General features: G+C 45.5%; 1 protein-coding gene across 11 annotated transcripts in view; it reads right to left on the minus strand.

Annotated features, from left to right (window-relative positions):
- The window catches only part of LOC101094088 (GTPase IMAP family member 1), a 69,436-nt gene extending 51,004 nt beyond the window's left edge, over positions 1–18,432 (minus strand). Inside the window, exons 1-4 of one of the 11 annotated variants that reach the window (XM_045052992.1) lie at positions 18,332–18,432; positions 17,907–18,150; positions 15,485–15,533; positions 13,143–14,249 (exon numbers count right to left, since the gene is read on the minus strand). In XM_045052992.1, coding sequence (XP_044908927.1) covers positions 13,378–14,249; positions 15,485–15,527 — 915 coding nt within the window. In that variant the 5' untranslated portion in view covers positions 15,528–15,533; positions 17,907–18,150; positions 18,332–18,432 and the 3' untranslated portion in view covers positions 13,143–13,377. Of the gene's footprint in view, positions 1–13,142; positions 14,250–14,608; positions 14,903–15,484; positions 15,534–17,906; positions 18,264–18,331 lie in introns of those variants that run through there. The other 10 variants (XM_023249556.2, XM_045052990.1, XM_045052993.1 and 7 more) reach the window with 10 other exon arrangements.
- Positions 18,433–21,214: the final 2,782 nt, after the last annotated feature.

A 21,214-nucleotide genomic window follows, 5' to 3' on the forward strand; every position in this document is an offset into this window, starting at 1 on the left:
GACCACTTCACATGTCGTTTAAGGAACTTACACTAGTGTACTTAACAATTTCTGCCTCCTGGGTGTTGTCATGCCTGACTTTCACATACGTTGTAGGTCCCTCCATACACTATTACTATTTTTGTTTTAGACAATTATCTTTTAGAGCTATAAAATGTAAGCTACAAAATGTCTTTTGTATTATCTTCCTTTTTGCCATTTCTGGAGCTTTTTATTTCTTTAGGTAAATACAAATTTCTGTCTGGTATCACCTTCATTCCTTCTGGATGAGGAACTTCCTCCAATATTTGTTGTAGCACAGGTAAGTCAACAGTGAATCCGCTCAGCTTCTGTGAGGCAGGCTTTAGCTCACCTTTATATTTGAAAGCTATTTTTATTTTTTTTTAATATTAGAGAATTCTGGGCTGACACTTTTGTTCTTTCAGTAATATAAAGATGTCAGTCAATTGTCTTTTGGGTTGCAAGCTCTGACAAGGAATCATCTGTAATTACAATCTTTATTCCTCTAATATAATGTGCCTTTTATACTCCAGTTATTTTTAAGTCTTCCTCTTTATCTTTGGGTTTTAGCAGTTTCAGTATGAAGTGCCTGGATTTTTATTTGTTTGTTTCTGTATTTATCCTGCTCAAGCTTCTCTGGGACTCTTGGATCTGTGTCTTGGTGTCTTCCCTTGTTTTTACAAACGTCTGAACCATTATCTTCAAATGTTTCTTCTGTTCATTCTCTTTTTTTCTTCTTCTGGTACTTCAGATACATGTGTGTTAACCTGTTTGATTTGCTTTGCAGCTCCCGGATACTCTCTTCTCTTTTTCTTTTTCTCACTCATTTTTAACTTTTGTTTTCATTTGAAGAATTTCTATTCTCTCTTCTTCAAATTCACTGACTCATGTTGAGTCAACTGTGTTGACTGATGTACCTGCTAGGGAACACTTCATCTCTGATAGTGCTTTTGACTTCTACCATGTATGTTTGATTCTTATGGTTTTCATCTGTCTGTTGAAATTTCCCCATCTTTTATTTCATGTTGTCCAGTTTTTATTCAGTCCTTGTTGTTATTTTAAAATCCCTGTTCAGTTTCTGGACTTTTTGTGAGTCTACCCTGTTGATTGTGTTTTATTTTTGTTCTCCTGCTTTTAAAACAAGTTTCATAATTTTATTAAATTGTAGACATAGGAGGAAAGTAGCAAATGAAATAAATAATATTGATGCCTAGATACAGAATCCCTTGTCCTCCATCAGGCTGTTAGGGTGGGATTTGAGTCAGCCCACAGGGAGTTGGACCAGTTGGGATTGTTGCTACAATTATCGATGGAGCAGCTAAGGCCCCATATTTCTCTAGGGTGCCTTGAGCTTAGTGTGGGCACTCAGATGCCATGTAGTTTTACTCAGTGTTCTCATCCCGTTTACCTTCAGCTTCCAGTCATCCCTACACACTCTGCTTCCCAGAGTCTCTCCAGGCCCGTGATGGATGGCTGGTGCTTATCAATCATTGCTCCTATGGCGTGTGGGGGCAGGGCAGCACATATGTCTGTTGTGGTCCAGCCTGAGTCTTAAGCATGGCCTGTGCACCTGGGCCTGGGGATGTGGACTTTCTCAGTAGGTCTGACTGTACTAAGGTTCTCAAGAGAAACCGAACCAGGTGGAAAGATATCAATATCTATACCTACCTATCTCTATCTATCTCTCTCTATCTCTCTCTATCTATCTATGGATGTAGATATATATCTATATCTATAGATATTGGTATCTTTCCACATTTTCACTTTGTAACTGGCATCTAATCATATCCTACCTTATACTTCAACTAGCTCCCAGGAATATACACACAATGATGTGCAGTATTTATTATTGTGAATAATACCTGTGGAGTATATATGAGTGTGAAATGTACCTGTTTATGAAATCTTTTTTTTTTAATTTATGAGTATTTACTATTATGAAAAGTTTCCTCTTGGATTTGATGATTCTGTATCACAGTTTTATTGAATTCAACCTACAAAGTGGTTTCATCATATTATTTCATCATACACGAAAGCTATCAAGATGAACATTAATGTGATAATGTCAATAAAGAAACGGAACCCCTTTTGGCCCCACCTCTTGGAGCAGGTGCATAGGGGATGGCTCTGAGACAGACACAAGTGCGGGGCCACGTGCCACACCCTGCTCTCTCTGCTACTCCTTCTAACACGCCCTCGCCATGTCCCAAGTAGAGCTTTTTTACCCGTGGATGTCAAAGCCTTCCTTTGATTCGAGCATACATTTCCGTATGAGAATTTAAAAGCCATAATACTTATATTTATTTTAACTTCCCATTTCTACATGCAAACAAGACAGAAGCAAACAACAATTGGAGGGCGTGTGTGGACATGTGGTCACGAGACAACGTGAAATGAAAGAATGACGGGTTAAAGTCAGCCCCAAAGTGCGTGCTCATGCACGCGCCGCCCTGGAGGCAGAGCTGGGGACAGCGGCCGTCCCCCCAACCCCGGCCCCCTCGGGTTCCCGAGTTGCAGGGTTACGGAAGGGATTCCCCCCTTGCTCAGAGCCCCCGTGTGAGCTCCGCAGGGCTGCTGAGGACCCTAAAGACGGAGATTAATGGCGGACTTCCGCCCAGCGGCACTTCACCGAGCCCAGCTCACTGCAAGGGCCACCAGGGCCCTCAGGCCTCCTGACCACAGCTCACCACAACCCCGAAGTCCAACCTGCATCTCCCACTCTGGCGCCCCAGGAACTAGTGGCATGGCGGGCCCTTCTAATCCACGTGGAACTGGGATGGCCCTAGGGGTCCCCCCCGCCTTCTCCACGTGGAGCTGCACCCCCCTCCCGCCAACACCACCTACCTTCCAGCCCCTGACCCTGGGCCAGGTCAGTAGGTGCCTCCTGTTGCATCCAAACCTCCGGACTAGAGCATGGCTGATTTGAAGAGAGGAGCCAACTTCCTTGAAAGTGTTTTGTCACATTCTGACAGAGCAATAAGGAAAACCTATGGGTTGGTTACACAACCTAAGGATGGCATCTGATTTTCTAGTGATGTGGTGGTCAAGCACTTTCATGGGCTGGCCTACCCCCATTAAACTCCATGGTACCACCATAGCAGTGGAATGTCAGGGGTCTGGAGCTTTCCCCCAGTGCACCTGTGGCTCCCTCTTTCTCCATTGTGTGAGACGACCTCTGGGTTTTGCTTTGTTTTGTTTTCTTTGTTTGTTTTGGGTTTTTTTTTTGCATAGTAATCCATTTGAGAAGCACAATGAAGACATTCCCCAAATTTCGACTTCACTTTGGAAAGACATCAGCCATAATAAATGCTAGAAACTTGGGAACTGTGTTATTTTCAGTATAGTTATTTCTCTTTTTTGGCAGTAAATTATTGTAAAGGAAATAAACCGATGTATCAGAAGTAAACATTAATATGTATGACCCTGACATCACTTTCACTGGTGATAATAAAACATCCAAGGGTCACAAAGGGCCAGATCTAGCCGGGTATAAGAACTAGGACAGTATTAAGGAGGGCCAGTGTCTGCTTTGGTCTGAATGTTTGTGTCCCCCAACAGGTTTTATATATTGAAAATTTCGTGCCCAAGAGGATGGTTTCAGGAGCTGGGGCCTTTGGAAGGTGAGTCAGTCAAGAGGGTAGATCCCATATGAAGGAGAACTGTGCCCTTCTACAAGAGGCCCCAGAAAGCTGACTCATCCCTTCCACCATGTGAGGACACAGCCAGATGTCAGCAGCCTGCAACTCAGAGAGGTCTCTCACCAGATCCTGACTGAAATCACATCTCCATCTTGGACCTCCAACCTCTAGAACCATGCAGAAAATTCTTCTGCTATTTATAAGTGGCCCAGTCTGTGCTTTTTTACATTTTATTTCTTATTTTTTTAATATGAAATTTATTGTCAAATTAGTTTCCATACAACACCCGGTGCTCATCCCAACACGTGCCCTCCTCAGTGCCCATCACCCCTCGCGTCACTCCCACCCCACATCAACCCTCAGTTTATTGTCAGTTTTTAAGAGTCTCTATTGGTTTGGCTCCCTCCCTCTCTAATGTTTGTTTTTTCCTTCCCCTCCCCCATGGTCATCTGTTAAGTTTCTCAGGATCCACGTAAGAGTGAAAACATATGGTAACTGTCTTTCTCTGTATGACTTATTTCACTTAGCATAACACTCTCCAGTTCCATCCGCGTTGCTACAAAAGGCCATGTTTCATTCTTTCTCATTGCCAAGTAGTATTCCATTGTGTATATGAGACACAATTTCTTTATCCATTCATCAGCTGATGGATTTTTAGGCTATTTCCATAATTTGGCTATTGTTGAGAGTGCTGCTATAAACATTGCGGTACAAGTGCCGCTATGCATCAGCACTCCTGTACCCCTTGGGTAAATTTCTAGCAGTGCTATTGCTGGGTCATAGGGTAGTTCTATTTTTAATTTTTTGAGGAACCTCCACAGTTTTCCGGAGAAGCTGCACCAGTTTGCGTTCCCACCAACAGTGCAAGAGGGTTCCCATTTCTCCACATCCTCTCCAGCATCTATAGCCTCCTGATTTGTTCATTTTAGCCACTATGACTGGTGTGAGGTGGTATCTCAGTGTGGTTTTTTTTTTTCAATATATGAAATTTATTGTCAAATTGGTTTCCATACAACACCCAGTGCTCATCCCAAAAGGTGCCCTCCTCAATACCCATCACCCACCCTCCCCTCCCTCCCACCCCCCATCAACCCTCAGTTTGTTCTCAGTTTTTAACAGTCTCTTGTGCTTTGGCTGTCTCCCACTCTAACCTCTTTTTTTTTCCCTTCCCCTCCCCCATGGGTTTCTGTTAAGTTTCTCAAGATCCACATAAGAGTGAAACCATATGGTATCTGCCTTTCTCTCTATGGCTTATTTCACTTAGCATCACACTCTCCAGTTCCATCCACGTTGCTACAAAAGGCCATATTTCATTCTTTCTCATTGCCACGTAGTATTCCATTGTGTATATAAACCACAATTTCTTTATCCATTCATCAGTTGATGGACATTTAGGCTCTTTCCACAATTTGGCTATTGTTGAGAGTGCTGCTAAAAACATTGGGGTACAAGTGCCCCTATGCATCAGTATTCCTGTATCCCTTGGGTATATTCCTAGCAGTGCTATTGCTGGGTCATAGGGTAGGTCTATTTTTAATTTTCTGAGGAACCTCCACACTGCTTTCCAGAGCGGCTGCACGAATTTGAATTCCCACCAACAGTGCAAGAGGGTTCCCGTTTCTCCACATCCTCTTCAGCATCTATAGTCTCCTGATTTGTTCATTTTGGCCACTCTGACTGGTGTGAGGTGATATCTGAGTGTGCTTTTGATTTGTATTTCCCTGATAAGGAATGACGATTTCCCTGATAAGGAACGACGTTGAACATCTTTTCATGTGCCTGTTTGCCATCCGGATGTCTTCTTTAGAGAAGTGTCTATTCATGTTTTCTGCCCATTTCTTCACTGGGTTATTTGTTTTTCGGGTGTGGAGTTTGGTGAGCTCTTTATAGATTTTGGATACTAGCCCTTTGTCTGACATGTCATTTGCAAATATCTTTTCCCATTCCGTTGGTTGCCTTTTAGTTTTGTTGGTTGTTTCCTTTGCTGTGCAGAAGCTTTTTATCTTCATAAGGTCTCAGTAATTCATTTTTGCTTTTAATTCCCTTGCCTTTGGGGATGTGTCGAGTAAGAGATTGCTATGGCTGAGGTCAGAGAGGTCTTTTCCTGCTTTCTCCTCTAGGGTTTTGATGGTTTCCTGTCTCACATTCAGGTCCTTTATCCATTTTGAATTTATTTTTGTGAATGGTGTGAGAAAGTGGTCTCGTTTCATTCTTCCGCATGTTGCTGTCCAGTTCTCCCAGCACCATTTGTTAAAGAGGCTGTCTTTTTTTCCATTGGATGTTCTTTCCTGCTTTGTCAAAGATTTGTTGGCCATAGGTTTGTGGGTCTAGCTCTGGGGTTTCTATTCTATTCCATTGGTCTATGTGTCTGTTTTTGTGCCAATACCATGCTGCCTTGATGATTACAGGTTTTTAGTAGAGGCTAAAGTCTGGGATTGTGATGCCTCCTGCTTTGGTCTTCTTCTTCAAAATTACTTTGGCTATTTTTGGCCTTTTGTGGTTCCATATGAATTTTAGGATTGCTTGTTCTAGTTTTGAGAAGAATGCTGGTGCAATTTTGATTGGGATTGCGTTGAATGTGTAGATAGCTTTGGGTAGTATTGACATTTTGACAATATTTATTCTTCCAATCCATGAGCAAGGAATGTCTTTCCATTTCTTTGTATCTTCTTCAACTACTTTCATAAGCTTTCTATAGTTTTCAGCATACAGATCTTTTACATCTTTGGTTAGATTTATTCCTAGGTATTTTATGCTTCTTGGTGCAATCGTGAATGGGGTCAGTTTCTTTATTTGTCTTTCTGTTGCTTCATTGTTAGTGTATAAGAATGCAACTGATTTCTGTACATTGATTTTGTATCCTGCAAGTTTGTTGAATTCATATATCAGTTGTAGCAGACTTTTGGTGGAGTCTATCGGATTTTCCATGTATAATATCATGTCATCTGCAAAAAGTGAAAGCTTGGCTTCATCTTTGCCAATTTTGATGCCTTTGATTTCCTTTTGTTGTTTGATTGCTGATGCTAGAACTTCCAACACTATGTTAAACAACAGCGGTGAGAGTGGACATCCTTGTCGTGATCCTGATCTCAATCCCTCAGAAATAAAAGCAATACAAGCAATACAAGCAATACAACCAATACAAACAATACAAGCAATACAAGCAATACAAGTGGTAAGATGGTGGCATAGGAGGACGCTGGCCTCACCACGCGTCCTGCTGATCACTTAGATTCCACCAACACCTGCCTAAATAACCCAGAAAACCGCCAGAGGATTAGCAGAACGGAGTCTCCAGAGGCAAGTGCAGACGAGAGGCCCACGGAAGGGGGTAGGAAGGGTGGCGAGGCGGTGCGCGCTCCAGGGGCTGGCGGGAGGGAGCCGGGGCAGAGGGGCAGCCTGCCGGCCAAACAGAGCCCCCGAGTCTGGCTGGCAAAAGCTTAGGGGCCGGACAGACTGTGTTCCGACAGCAAGCGCGACTTAGCCTCTGGGAGGTCATAAGTTAACAGCTCTGCTAGGAAAGCGGGAAGGCTGGAGGACAAAGGGAGGGAGAGCTGCTGAGCCCCCAGACAGATGACATAGCTCAGTTTGGTGGGGAACAAAGGCGCCATCTCCCTCGCCCATACCCCAGCCAAAATCCCAAAGGGAACCAGTTCCTGCCAGGGAACTTGCTCGCTCCGCGCAAACACCCAACTCTGTGCTTCTGCGGAGCCAAACCTCTGGCAGCAGATCTGACTCCCTCGCGCTGCCACAGGGCCTCTCCTGAAGTGGATCACCTAAGGAGAAGCGAGCTAAGCCTGCCCCTCCTGCCCCTGTGCACCTTGCCTACCCACCCCAGCTAATACGACAGATCCCCAGCACCACAAGCCTGGCAGTGTGCAAGTAGCCCATACGGGCCACACCACCCACAGTGAATCTTGCCCCTAGGAGAGGGGACAAGAAGGCACACACCAGTTTGACTGTGGCCCCAGTGGTGGGCTGGGGGCAGACATCAGGTCTGACTGTGGCCCTGCCCACCAACTCCAGTTATACACCATAGCACAGGGGAAGTGCCCTGCAGGTCCACACCACTCCAGGGACTATCCAAAATGACCAAACGGAAGAATTCCCCTCAGAAGAATCTCCAGGAAATAACAACAGCTAATGAACTGATCAAAAAGGATTTAAATAATATAACAGAAACTGAATTTAGAATAATAGTCATAAAATTAATCGCTGGGCTTGAAAACAGTATAAAGGACAGCAGAGAATCTCTTGCTACAGAGATCAAGGGACTAAGGAACAGTCACGAGGAGCTGAAAAACGCTTTAAACGAAATGCAAAACAAAATGGAAACCACGACGGCTCAGATTGAAGAGGCAGAGGAGAGAATAGGTGAACTAGAAGATAAAGTTATGGAAAAAGAGGAAGCTGAGAAAAAGAGAGATAAAAAAAATCCAGGAGTATGAGGGGAAAATTAGAGAAGTAAGTGATACACTAAAAAGAAATAATATACGCATAATTGGTATCCCAGAGGAGGAAGAGAGAGGGAAAGGTGCTGAAGGGGTACTTGAAGAAATAATAGCTGAGAACTTCCCTGAACTGGGGAAGGAAAAAGGCATTGAAATCCAAGAGGCACAGAGAACTCCCTTCAGAAGTAACTTGAATCGATCTTCTGCATGACCTATCATAGTCAAACTGGCAAAATACAAGGATAAAGAGAATATTCTGAAAGCAGCAAGGGATAAACGTGCCCTCACATATAAAGGGAGACCTATAAGACTCATGACTGATCTCTCTTTTGAAACTTGGCAGGCCAGAAAGGATTGGCACGAGATCTTCAGTGTGGTAAACAGAAAAAATATGCAGCCGAGAATCCTTTATCCAGCAAGTCTGTCATTTAGAATAGAAGGAGAGATAAAGGTCTTCCCAAACAAACAAAAACTGAAGGAATTTGTCACCACTAAACCAGCCCTACAAGAGATCCTAAGGGGGATCCTGTGAGACAAAGTCCCAGAGACATCACTACAAGCATAAAACATACAGACATCACAATGACTCTAAACCCATATCTTTCTATAATAACACTGAATGTAAATGGATTAAATGCGCCAACCAAAAGACATAGGGTATCAGAATGGATAAAAAAACAAGACCCATCTATTTGCTGTCTACAAGAGACTCATTTTAGACCTGAGGACACTTTCAGATTGAAAGTGAGGGGATGGAGAACTATTTATCATGCTACTGGAAGTCAAAAGAAAGCTGGAGTAGCCATACTTATATCAGACAAACCAGACTTTAAATTAAAGGCTGTCACAAGAGATGAAGAAGGGCATTATATAATAATTACAGGGTCTATCCATCAGGAAGAGCTAACAATTATAAATGTCTATGCACCGAATACCGGAGCCCCCAAATATATAAAACAATTACTCATAAACATAAGCAACCTTATTGATAAGAATGTGGTAATTGCAGGGGACTTTAACACTCCACTTACAGAAATGGATAGATCATCTAGACACATGGTCAATAAAGAAACAAGGGCCCTGAAAGATACATTGGATCAGATGGACTTGACAGATATATTTAGAACTCTGCATCCCAAAGCAACAGAATATACTTTCTTCTCGAGTGCACATGGAACACATGGAACATTCTCCAAGATAGATCATATACTGGGTCACAAAACAGCCCTTCATAAGTTTACCAGAATTGAAATTATACCATGCATACTTTCAGACCACAATGCTATGAAGCTTGAAATCAACCACAGGAAAAAGTCTGGAAAACCTCCAAAAGCATGGAGGTTAAAGAACACCCTACTAAAGAATGAGTGGGTCAACCAGGCAACTAGAGAAGAAATTAAAAAATATATGGAAACAAACGAAAATGAAAATACAACAATCCAAACGCTTTGGGATGCAGCGAAGGCAGTCCTGAGAGGAAAATACATCGCAATCCAGGCCTATCTCAAGAAACAAGAAAAATCCCAAATACAAAATCTAACAGCACACCTAAAGGAACTAGAAACAGAACAGCAAAGGCAGCCTAAACCCAGCAGAAGAAGAGAAATAATAAAGATCAGAGCAGAAATAAACAATATAGAATCTAAAAAAACTGTAGAGCGGATCAACGAAACCAAGAGTTGGTTTTTTGAAAAAATAAACAAAATTGATAAACCTCTAGCCAGGCTTCTCAAAAATAAAAGGGAGATGACCCACATAGATAAAATCATGAATGAAAATGGAATTATTACAACCAATCCCTCAGAGATACAAACAATTATCAGGGAATACTATGAAAAATTATATGCCAACAAATTGGACAATCTGGAAGAAATGGACAAATTCCTAAACATCCACACTCTTCCAAAACTCAATCAGGAGGAAAGAGAAAGCTTGAACAGACCCATAACCAGCGAAGAAATTGAATCGGTTATCAAAAATCTCCCAACAGAGCAAAAGCATAAGAGACTGTTAAAAACTGAGAACAAACTGAGGGTTGATGGGGGGTGGGAGGGAGGGGAGGGTGAGTGATGGGTATTCAGGATGGCACCTTTTGGGATGAGCACTGGGTGTTGTATGGAAACCAATTTGACAATAAATTTCATATATTGAAAAAAAAAATACTCCCAACAAATAAGAGTCCAGGACCAGATGGCTTCCCAGGGGAGTTCTACCAGACGTTTAAAGAGAGATAATACCTATCCTTCTCAAGCTATTCCAAGAAATAGAAAGGGAAGGAAAGCTTCCAGACTCATTCTATGAAGCCAGTATTACTTTGATTCCTAAACCAGACAGAGACCCAGGAAAAAAAGAGAACTACAAGCCAATATCCCTGATGAATGGATGCAAAAATTCTCGATAAGATACTAGCAAATCGAATTCAACAGCATATAAAAAGAATTATTCACCATGATCAAGTGGGATTCATTCCTGGGATGCAGGGCTGTTTCAATATTCGCAAATCAATCAACGTGATACATCACATTAATAAAAAAAAAAAGAAGAACCATATGATCCTGTCAATCGATGCAGAAAAGGCCTTTGACAAAATCCAGCACCCTTTCTTAATAAAAACGCTTGAGAAAGTCGGGATAGAAGGAACATACTTACACATCATAAAAGCCATTTATGAAAAGCCCACAGCTAACATCATCCTCAATGGGGAAAAACTGAGAGCTTTTTCCCTGAGATCAGGAACACGACAGGGATGCCCACTCTCACCGCTGTTATTTAACATAGTATCTCAGTGTGGTTTGATCTGTATTTCCCTGATGAGGAGTGATGTTGAGCATCTTTTCATGTGCCTGTTGGCCATCCGGATGTCTTCTTTAGAGAAGTGTCTATTCATGTTTTCTGCCCATTTCTTCACTGGATTATTTGTTTTTCAGGTGTGGAGTTTGGTGAGTTCTTTATAGATTTTGGATACTAGCCCTTTGTCTCATGTCATTTGCAAACATCGTTTCCCATTCTGTTGGTTGCCTTTTAGTTTTGTTGATTGTTTCCTTTGCTGTGCAGAAGCTTTTTATCTTCATGAGGCCCCAAAAGTTCATTTTTGCTTTTAATTCCCTTGCCTTTGGAGATGTGTCACGTAAGAAATTGCTGCGGCTGAGGTCAGAGAGGTTATTTCCTGCTTTCTCCTCTAGGGTTTTGATGGTTTCCTGTCTCACATTCTGGTCATTTATCCATTTTGAGTTTATTTTTGTGAATGGTGTATGAAAGTGGTCTCGTTTCATTCTTCCGCATGGTGCTGTCCAGTTCTCTCAGCATCATTTGTGAAAGAGACTTTTTTTTCCATTGGATATTCTTTCCTGCTTTGTCAAAGATTAGTTGGCCATACTTTTGTGGGTCCAATTCTGGAGTATCTATTCTATTCGATTGGTCTATGAGTCTATTTTTGTGTCAATGCCATGCTGTCTTGATGATTACAGCTTTGTAGTAGAGGCTAAAGTCTGGAATTGTGATGCCTCCTGCTTTGGTCTTCTTCTTCAATATTACTTTGGCTATTCAGGGTCTTTTGTGGTTCCCACAAATTTTAGGATTGCTTGTTCTAGCTTCAAGAAGAATGCTGGTGCAATTTTGATTGGGATTGCATTGAATGTGTAGATAGCCTTGGGTAGTATTAACATTTTAACAATATTTACTTTTCCAATCCATGAGCATGGAATGTTTTTCCATTTCTTTGTATCTTCTTCAATTTCCTTCATAAGCTTTCTATAGTCTTCAGCATCCAGATCTTTTACATCTTTGGTTAGTTTTATCCCTAGGTATTTTATGCTTCTTGGTGCAATTGTGAATGGGATCAGTTTATTTGTCTTTCTGTGGCTCCATTATTGGTGTATAAGAATGCAACTGATTTCTGTACATTGATTTTGTATCCTGAGACGTTGCTGAATTCATGTATCAGGTCTAGCAGATTTTTGGTGGAACCTATCGGGTTTTCCATGTATAGTATCATGTCATCTGCAAAAAGTGAAAGCTTGACTTCATCTTTGCCAGTTTTGATGCCTTTGATTTCCTTTTGTTGTCTGATTGCTGATGCTAGACCTTCCAACACCATGGTAAACACAGCGGTGAGAGTGGACATTCCTGTCGTGATCCTGATCTCAATCCCTCAGAAATACAAGCAATTCTCAGGGAATACCATGAAAAATTACATGCCAACAAATTGGACAACCTGGAAGAAATGGACAAATTCCTAAGTACCCACACACTTCCAAAACTCAAAGGGGAAGAAATAAAAAATTCGATCAGTTATCAAAAATCTCCCAACAACTAAGAGTCCTGTACCACATGGCTTCCCTGGGGAATTCTACCAGACATTTAGAGCAGAGATAATACCTATCCTTCTCAAGCTGTTCCAAAAAATAGAAGGGGAGGAAAACTTCTAGACTCATCCTATGAAGCCAGCATTAGCTTGATTCCTAAACCAGACAGATACCCAGCTAAAAAAAGAGAACTACAGGCCAATATCCCTGATGAATATGGATGCAAAAATTCTCAGTAAGATACTAGCAAGTCAAATTCAACAGCATATAAAAAGAGTTATTTACCATTTTGAAGTGGGATTCATTTCTGGGCTGCAGGGCTGGTGCAACATATGCAAATCAATCAGTGTGCTACATCACATTAATAAAAGAAAAAAAAAGAACCATGTGATCCTGTCAATCAATGCAGAAAAACCATTTGACAAAATTCAGCATCCTTTCTTAAAAAAAACCCTGGAGAAAGTTGGGATAGAAGGAACATACTTAAACACCATAAAGGCCATTTATGAAAAGCCCACAACTAATATCATCCTCAATGGGGAAAAACTGAGACCTTTCCCGTTTTTTTTTTTAATAGCAACTCAAGCGGACTAAGACAGTGTCTACGTTTTGATAAATGCTCACACACACACAAAAATGTTTGTTTCCCTTTGCCATGAATCCACTTTCTATATAAAACACTACCAGTCAATGCACTATTTTTTCAAGAAAGAAAAATGCATCCAAATTACTAAAATGAATTAAGGACATTTGAAACTTAACCACATTTATTTGAATAGTGTACACATAGTCAAAAGTGACATCTAAACTCTAAAAGTGAACTTGAGCCTTTGCAAAGTCGATACAGTGTCCAAGGCGTCTGAGTCATTAAGACTCCCAGTCTGAAACTCCAGGTTTCCTTTGAAATTGGGTTTAAGTTCCCCTCAGCGCCTTGACCCAGCCCCTTTATCCTCCAGGCTCCCCGCATTTGGAAGGGCAGAGCCTTCAATCTGGGCCTGGAGCCCCCCGCTGGAGAAGCAGCAGGACAAGTAACAGTGCGCCCCCCAGTAGCAGGAGCGCCAGCGGCCACCTCCGCCTCGCGGCCTCCAGCCAGCGCCGCCCCCGCCCCCACTCCCGCCTCCACCCCCGCCCCAGACCGCGGGCCGCCAGCCGCGCGGCCACCAGGCGGAGCGTGTCCTCGGGACGCGCGTGGCGCCGGGCCCACGCCAGGCTGTACACGTCGTCGGTGAAGGGCGCGCCGTCGTGCTCCAGAGCCAGCCGCTCCACCAGCGCCAGCAGCTCGCCCACCTGCGCATCGCGCTCGGCGCCCGCCGCCCGGTTGTCCAGGGCGCACACGCGGCCGCCGCACTCGGCCACCAGGGCCCGCAGCGCGCGGTTGTCGGTGGCGCGCACGTAGTTGTGCAGCGAGCCCCCCTCCAGGTCCTCCCGGCGCGTGAAGACGAGCACGGCGCGCGCCAGGACGCCTGCGCCGAACAGCTCGCGGACGCCGCGCGCCGCCTCCTCGTCCTGGGTGGTGAAGCGGCCCAGCTGCGTGACCAGCAGCAGCGCGTGCGGCCCGGGCGCCGAGAGCAGGTAGCAGCTGGCCCGCTCGGTGCAGTCCCGGTCCGCGTGCCGGCCTTGGGCGGTGAAGAGGTCGGGGGTGTCGGTGACCTCCACGCGCCACCCGGCCCAGCTTCGGCTCCCCAGGGCGCAGCTTCTGGTCACCGGGGTGGCCGCGAGCCTGGACGGGAAGAGCCTGTAGCCCAGGATGCTGTTGCCCGTGGCGCTCTTGCCCACTCCGGTCCTGCCGGCCAGGATGAGCCTGAGCCTGCGCTCCTGCGCGAGCGGCTGCTGCTGGTCTTCAGGGTCCTGGGAACCTGTGAGGACAGAGTAGGCGTGGGCCGCTGGCCTGAGAGCGCGCGTCCCGCTCCACCCGGGCTCCGGGGTGCCTCCTGAACGGAGGAGGGCACCGACGCCTCCCGCTTCTGCTTGTCCAACCAGGCCTGTCCCAGGCGCTCTGGTTAGAGCTTGTGCGACTCCGGGGGCATCTTTAGCCACCTTTCTTCCATCTTTGGCTCCAGTGCGTGCACCTGCCCCCCAGTCCATGCTCCGGCACCGGGTGCCCACTGCTCTGGAGGGTCCCCCTCTATGGTCTCAGGCCATGATTTCAGCTGACATTACCTGTGGTCGTCCGCACCGTGCAGAGCTGCTCCGTACTTGACGACTTCCCAGGCCTCTGCCAGACTTCTCCCAGGGGCCATCCCAGTGAGGAGATGCGGGAGGGCACAGAAGGCCTGGGAGTGAAGGGCTGTCTGGAGTCCCAGACACCCCGGGTTGGAATCACAGCCCCGCATGTGCCAGCTGTGGAACCTTGGGCCAGTTTAGTCTAAGCGTTCAACGTCTTCTGCATAATGGGAGGGGTGACAGAGAGTTGTGTCTCCCAGGGTTGCTCAGAGTATTAGGTGACAGGATCTCTTTGCTTCTTCCCTTCCTCCACTTCCCCTCCTCCTCCCTCTTCTCTCTAGGAAACCTGCTTCCAGTAAGACACAGTTAACCCTCCATCCTTGTTCACAGACACAGTCTACCTGGTAAACCGTGTTCCCTCTAGTCCATGATCTCAACCCTCCACATCTTCTGTGGGGATCGGAGTAGATTTATTATCCTCATTGTACCCTTTGGGACCCAAGGCATAGTCTGGTCAAGGCACTTAATATCCTACAGTAGGGCAGGGGCAGAGGTCCACCAAAAATGCAAAGCTGGGGCTCTAGCTGTTTCACCCCAGCATGGGGACATGTCTGGGATTTGTCTCTGTTCACTCTTTTTTTTTTAATGTTTATTTATTTTTGAAAGAGACAGAGAATGCGAGTGGGTTGGGACAGAGAGAGAGGGAGACGAATCTGAAACAGGCTTTAGGCTCTGAGCTGTCAGCACAGAGCCCAATGTGGGGCTTGAACTCACGAGCTGCGAGATCATGACCTGAGCTGAAGTCAGACGCTCAACCGACTGAGCCACCCAGGTGCCCCAATGTCTCTGTTCAGTCTTGAGTTAGCCCATGGCCTTGGGACCCAGAGCTGACGCCTAGGGGCAAGTACACACTGAGATCAGTTCTTACCACAGGCATTTTCTTCATCCCTGGCCATCTTGCGTCCTCCCATGCCCACCTGAAAGAGTTCCGAACACAACCTGTTAGTTCCTTCATTCCTTCAATCATTCATTCGTTTATCGAATAGGTATAACTACCTAAGGTGGCTCAGGCAAGGTCCAAAGAGTTGGTGACAACCCAATGAAAAGGTCATGCTTCCTGCCGTCCTCTGAACATCAGAATTTGGGGAAGAACCCTGGAAGGACCTGGTTGGTATTGGAACCAAACCGTGCGATCCTTTGGTGAGCCTCGTTGGTCCTTTCAGGGACCCTGAATGCAAATGACAGAATGGTGGTGATAACCCATCCTCTGTGTCAGTGAGTGAGCCTTAGCTGAGAATTTCCCAGGTAATTTATGTCAGTGGCATTAACTGTAGGCACAAAGTTTTCCCAGAAGATTCCACAGCCAGGGGAGACTTTGGAAAACCCTGAGAATCAGAAATTCTCCTCAGTGACTTAGGGAACCACCTTAGGGCGGTTGGCCAGGGATGGGCGGGGGTGGGGGACAAGAAGAGAGTTTGCAGTTTGCTTTTGAAAATTGGAAACGATACCTATCTCCCATGCTGATGTGAAGAACCTGTGATCTGCTCTCCGAAGACCAAAGAATTTGGCTTGTGTCATTTGTGTAAATATGACCTGTGTGCTGGAGAGATGGGACACTCCCTTCCAGCTCCTGGTGTTCCTGCCCTGAATCTGTGGCCTCTCAAACTAAGCAATGACCCCAAGTCCGACAGGATTTACTACAGCTAGCCACTCAGTGATGGAGTCTGCTTGATCTCACAAGGACCTGGTCACAAGGGCGCAGCTCTGCTCTGTCTGCTTCGCCAGCCCTGTGTCCCACTCACTCCCCTTCTGGGTCAGCTGCTCCACAGAGGACAGGTTTCAGGGCCTTTCCAGCCCACCTGTGCACTCACCCCCATGACCACTCCTTCTCTCCCACGTTTCTGTCTGAGTCTTGTCTGTGCTCCGCCATCCATTTCAAATGCTACCTCTTCATGGCAACACCTGGCTACTGCTGTGTCCCATGGGCAACACACAAGGACAAGCAAAGGGAAGGGTTGATTGATAACTTGTCTCTGACCCATTAGATGACAGGTTTGTCTTCTGCGTAACACCCCTTTCGGCTCCCCAAAGCCCTTGGTAAAGTTGATCCCACAGGCCTCAGGTGAGTAGTGATCTTGTGTGTAACAATTAGCAAACTCCCATAACCGACTGCACAGCAGAACTGAAGAAACAGCCGGAAGATTCAGTGCAAAGAACAAGAATTTAGCTAAAGCAAGAAGTCCTTATCGATGACGGAACTGACCAAGTGTGCTCTAGGAAATCCATTGGACTCCTGGCCCCTATGGGACTTCCCAAAGTTTTGCAATGGTTTGGGATAGGATTTGAAAAATTCTTCCAGAGTTTCTGAGAGCTGACATCTGGGGTTTAGAGGCTTGGAGTCACTGACTGATGTAGAACATGGAGACTCCTACCATCTTACATGCGATTGGAGATTATGTAGTCCCCTACTTCCTGAACCTGCTGTCTTTTGGAGGTATCTATGGGAGTCTTTAAAATATATATTTGACCTTTTGTTTCATAGATCTGTACTTGAATAAGAAAAAAGTGGGTGCCTTTGTGGCTCAGTCTGTTAAGTGTCTGACTCTTAATTTTGGTTCAGCTCATGATCTCATGGTTTGTGGGTTTGAGTCCCTCATCAGGCTCTGTGCTGATAGCACAGAGCCTCCTTCGGATTCTCTCTCCTTCTTCTTCATGTGTGCCTCCCCTGCTCACATGTCTGTCTAAAAAATAAACAAAAAAACAAATAAATAAATAATAAATAAATAAACGTTAAAAAAAACGGTATCTCTCACCCCACCTCCTGAGGGATTTCTTTTTTATTTTTTAATTTTTTACTGTTTCCTTATTTTTTTGAGAGACGGTGAGACAGAGCATGAGCAGGGAAGGGTCAGAGAGAGAGAGAGGGAGACGAAGAATCCAAAGCAGGCTCCAGGCATTGAACTGACAGCACAGAATCCATCCCAGGGCTCAAAGCTTAATGGACCAAGCCACCGAGGCACCCTCCCCAACCCCCTGAGTGATTCTAATGCATTGGGTCCCTGCTCTGAGTTTCTGGGCCTTTCATCCTATCCAAGCCCTTCATTTATAGCCAGTGTGTGGGGATGAAGAGGGCTCCAGCCCACAGAGCCCTGGGCAGCTTGGGCGGGGGAAGGGATGTGCAAGGACACACAAGCACGTGTACTGCAGAGGTCTGAAGACCATGTTCATAACTGTTGCTGGCCCCTGCAAGTCCCTGGGGGTGCACAGGGCTGAGGAGGTGGAGGGTGTGAGTGGGGTTCGGCTCACAGACACGATTTCCACTCTGCGATGTGTTCTGAGGTTAGACTCACTTGTTTGTCCTCAGAAATGTCTCTCTCCTTGGCTGCACATGCCCTCAGAGGGAGTGTCTGCAGCCTTCTCCAGCGTGCTCAGCCCTGGCAGTGCTGCTAGCAAACACCTTTCTGACCAGGCGAGGAGCAGGGCAGGACGAAGTATGTAGTCCCAAGTAAAAGTGTGCGCACTCCAGGGCTGGAGAAGATGCTTACCATTTCTTCTTCCCTTGCTTGTTCTGAAACTCAGAGCTCCCTGAAAAGCCTGCAAGGGTGAAGTTATTCTTTCTAGATCCCGCTCCCCTTCCTGGGAGGTAGTAGAATGCAGGTGCCCACTCAGTGAGCTGCAACCAGGCCCTGAATTCCTTACAGCCCTCCTACCCCCCCCCCCCTTCGTCCACTCCCCCCTGCCCCAGGTGGCTCCCTTCCTCCCCGTGTGTGCTCACCTTCCAGCAGAAGTGGTGACAGACTCTGCTGTTGGCTGCAGAAACCTGTGACCTGGTGCTGTGCCTTGGGTTGTGAGTACAGAGGCTGTTCCTGCCAGCACAGCACAGGGAGGAAGTCTCAGAGCCCAGGGAGGGAGGGCCCAGTGGTGCTGATTTAAAGGGACAGGACATGGACCAGGTGGGCCAGCGAGTGGTGCCTTTGATTTGTTTCCACTGTGCAACCCGCCCCCTGCTTGGGACTGTCCTGATCTTTTCCGAAGGTCGCCGTGGCACCACATCTTGTTCCCGGGAGGGGCTGTAACCTCAGTGAGGGACAGTTTAGATTTTTGAGGTCTGTTTTCAGTTTTGGCCTCTGCCCACTACTCTTATCTCAAGTTGCCGTTTGCTTTTTGGGTGTTTTCCTATAAAATGGCCTCTTGAGAATCTCCTTCCCCAGGAATCAGGGAGGAATCCTTGACTGGACATCAGTGTGGACAGGGCCACCAATGTGGTCCTATCTGCCAGTCTCCTCATTCCTAAAGAAAAAGAGGTCTTTTCAGCTATTAAAGATCAGACAGCAGGAAGAGGATGGAATTTTCATAGGAGACTTAGTCTAGCCTCAAGTTGGTATCTCTGGCCCAAGTGTCTGTTTCTCCTGTCAGGAGGTCGTGAGAGAGGAAAATAGCCGTGAGTAAAATAGCCAGACTTTGTGTGGAGAGAAGGCTACAACAGCGAATGGTGCTATGTGCCCTGGACCTGGTTTGTTCTGGAATCATTTCTGCGAGCTTGTGTAACTCACTTACAGTTTCTGGAGTCACCTCTCCCCGTGTGTAGTGAGGGCTTTCAGTTAACCTGAAGCTAATGCTCTGGGGCCTGATTTTTAGCCAGTCTTCCCAGTTCATTCTCTCTAGTGAAGATACCTAACCCATGGCCCTCCACCTTATCCCCCACACCCTATCCAGCTTTATTGAGATATAATTGAAATGTAACACTGTAATTTTAAAGGGTGCAATGTGTTGATTTGATACACTCTATATTGCAAAATAATTGCCACCACAGTATTATTAGCTAACACCTGCATCACATCACATATTTACCATTACTCTTCTTTTGAATGAGAACATTTAAGATCATCTACTCTCTTAGTAACACTTAAGGTATGATACACTGGGATGAGACATAATCACTGTGCTGCACATTAGATCCCCAGAACTTATTCATCTTATAACTGGAACTTTGTACTCTTTGACCAATGTCTCCCCATCCCCCCATCCCCCAGCCCCTTGTCACCGCTGTTCTACTCTCCATTTCTATCAGTTTGGCTTTTTAAAATTCCAATAAAATGATATCATACAGTGTGTGTTTTTCTCTGTTCGACATGTTTCGCTTATGATAATGCCCTCAAGTTCGACCCTGTTGTTGCAAATGACAAGATGTTCCTCTTTCTTTTCACGGAACTATATGTATATATATATACCCATAGATGGACCCTTAGGTTGCTTCCACATCTTGGGTATTGTGAGCAATGCTGCAGGGAGCTTGTGAGTACAGATCTTTCTTTGAGATCTTGCTTGCATTCCTTTTGGATAAATACCCAGAAGTGGGATTGCTGGATCCAATGTAATTCTACCTATAATTTTTGGAGGACCGTCCATACTGTTTTCCACAGTGGCTGCACCAATTTGCATCCCATGCACAGAGCACAAGGCTTCCCTTTTCTCCACATGAGTCATTTCAGTGCAACTTTCAAGTTCTATTTCTTCCGGATAAATAAATAATAGTCAAAATAATAAGGCTGCTTGGCTGTTTGTTAGCTATTTATGTTTTGAGTGAAAATTTTTTAAAAGTTGGGGGGACCTGGGGGGCTCATTTGGTTGAACATCCAACTCATGGTTTCACCTCAGAACGATGATCTCACGGTTCTTGAATCAAGCCCTGTGTCGGGCTCTGTGCTGGCAGGGAGTGTGCTTGGGATCCTCTCTCTCCCTCTTTATCTGTCCCTCCCCTCCTCATTCTCTCTCTCTGTCAAAATTAATGAATAAACTTTCATCAATCAATCAATCATTCAATGAACAAACAACCAGTAGAAAAATTGGTCAAAATTTTGGAAGATAGCTGCATCCGTGTGCACCTGTTCTAATAAAGAGCAGAACTGACTTGTTCAGCCCACGTCAGGGTCAAAAGATCTAGCTGCTGTGCTTGCTTTGAACGGGTCCTGGTTGGAGATTCCCAGGAAGACGTCCACCTCATCTTCAGGCCAGCACCAGCCTGGGGAGAGATGGGAAAAGTATCCTGTGCAGAGGCCAGTGAGACCTCCATGGTGGGGTTCTTCCTTGGCGCCGCCTTCCTGCCCCAGTGCCTTTTGAGCACAAGAGCAGCCACAAATGAGAAGACATGAACCTGTGACCTTGCCTTTGTGGCCTGATGAGGAAGACAGACTCGGGAGAGGTGAGGCAGGAAATTGCTGGGGCTGAAGTAAGATGTATGTTTTTCTGTGCATGAGTGAATTTACGAGAAATCACCCTGTTACCCATTTCTTGAAAATGCAAGGGACTGTGGGAAACAATAACAGAAAAAAACTGTGCTGTGATATGGTGCCATAAATATAACAGTCTTTCCTTCATCCCTCGTTAAAGATTTACTTACCGTGTTTATCATTTGTAATAAAGCACTCGAGACACTCCACAAAGATATGAGTGAAGCAATAAAAGATGTCAAGTTGAAACCAAAAGAAAGAAACGAAGGTAACAGCAGAAACCGTGCCAACTTTGTTGTAAATCCCAGAGAGGGCAGATCACTGAATGCTGTCGGCTGGTCCTGGCAGCCTGTGAGTTCTTTCCCTGACCCCCATTCTCCCAAGCTGCCTCTTCCACCGTTGGTACTGAGGAATGGCTAAGAATCCAG

This window comes from Felis catus, chromosome A2 (genome assembly GCF_018350175.1).
Source record: "Felis catus isolate Fca126 chromosome A2, F.catus_Fca126_mat1.0, whole genome shotgun sequence".
Classification (NCBI taxonomy): domain Eukaryota; kingdom Metazoa; phylum Chordata; class Mammalia; order Carnivora; family Felidae; genus Felis; species Felis catus.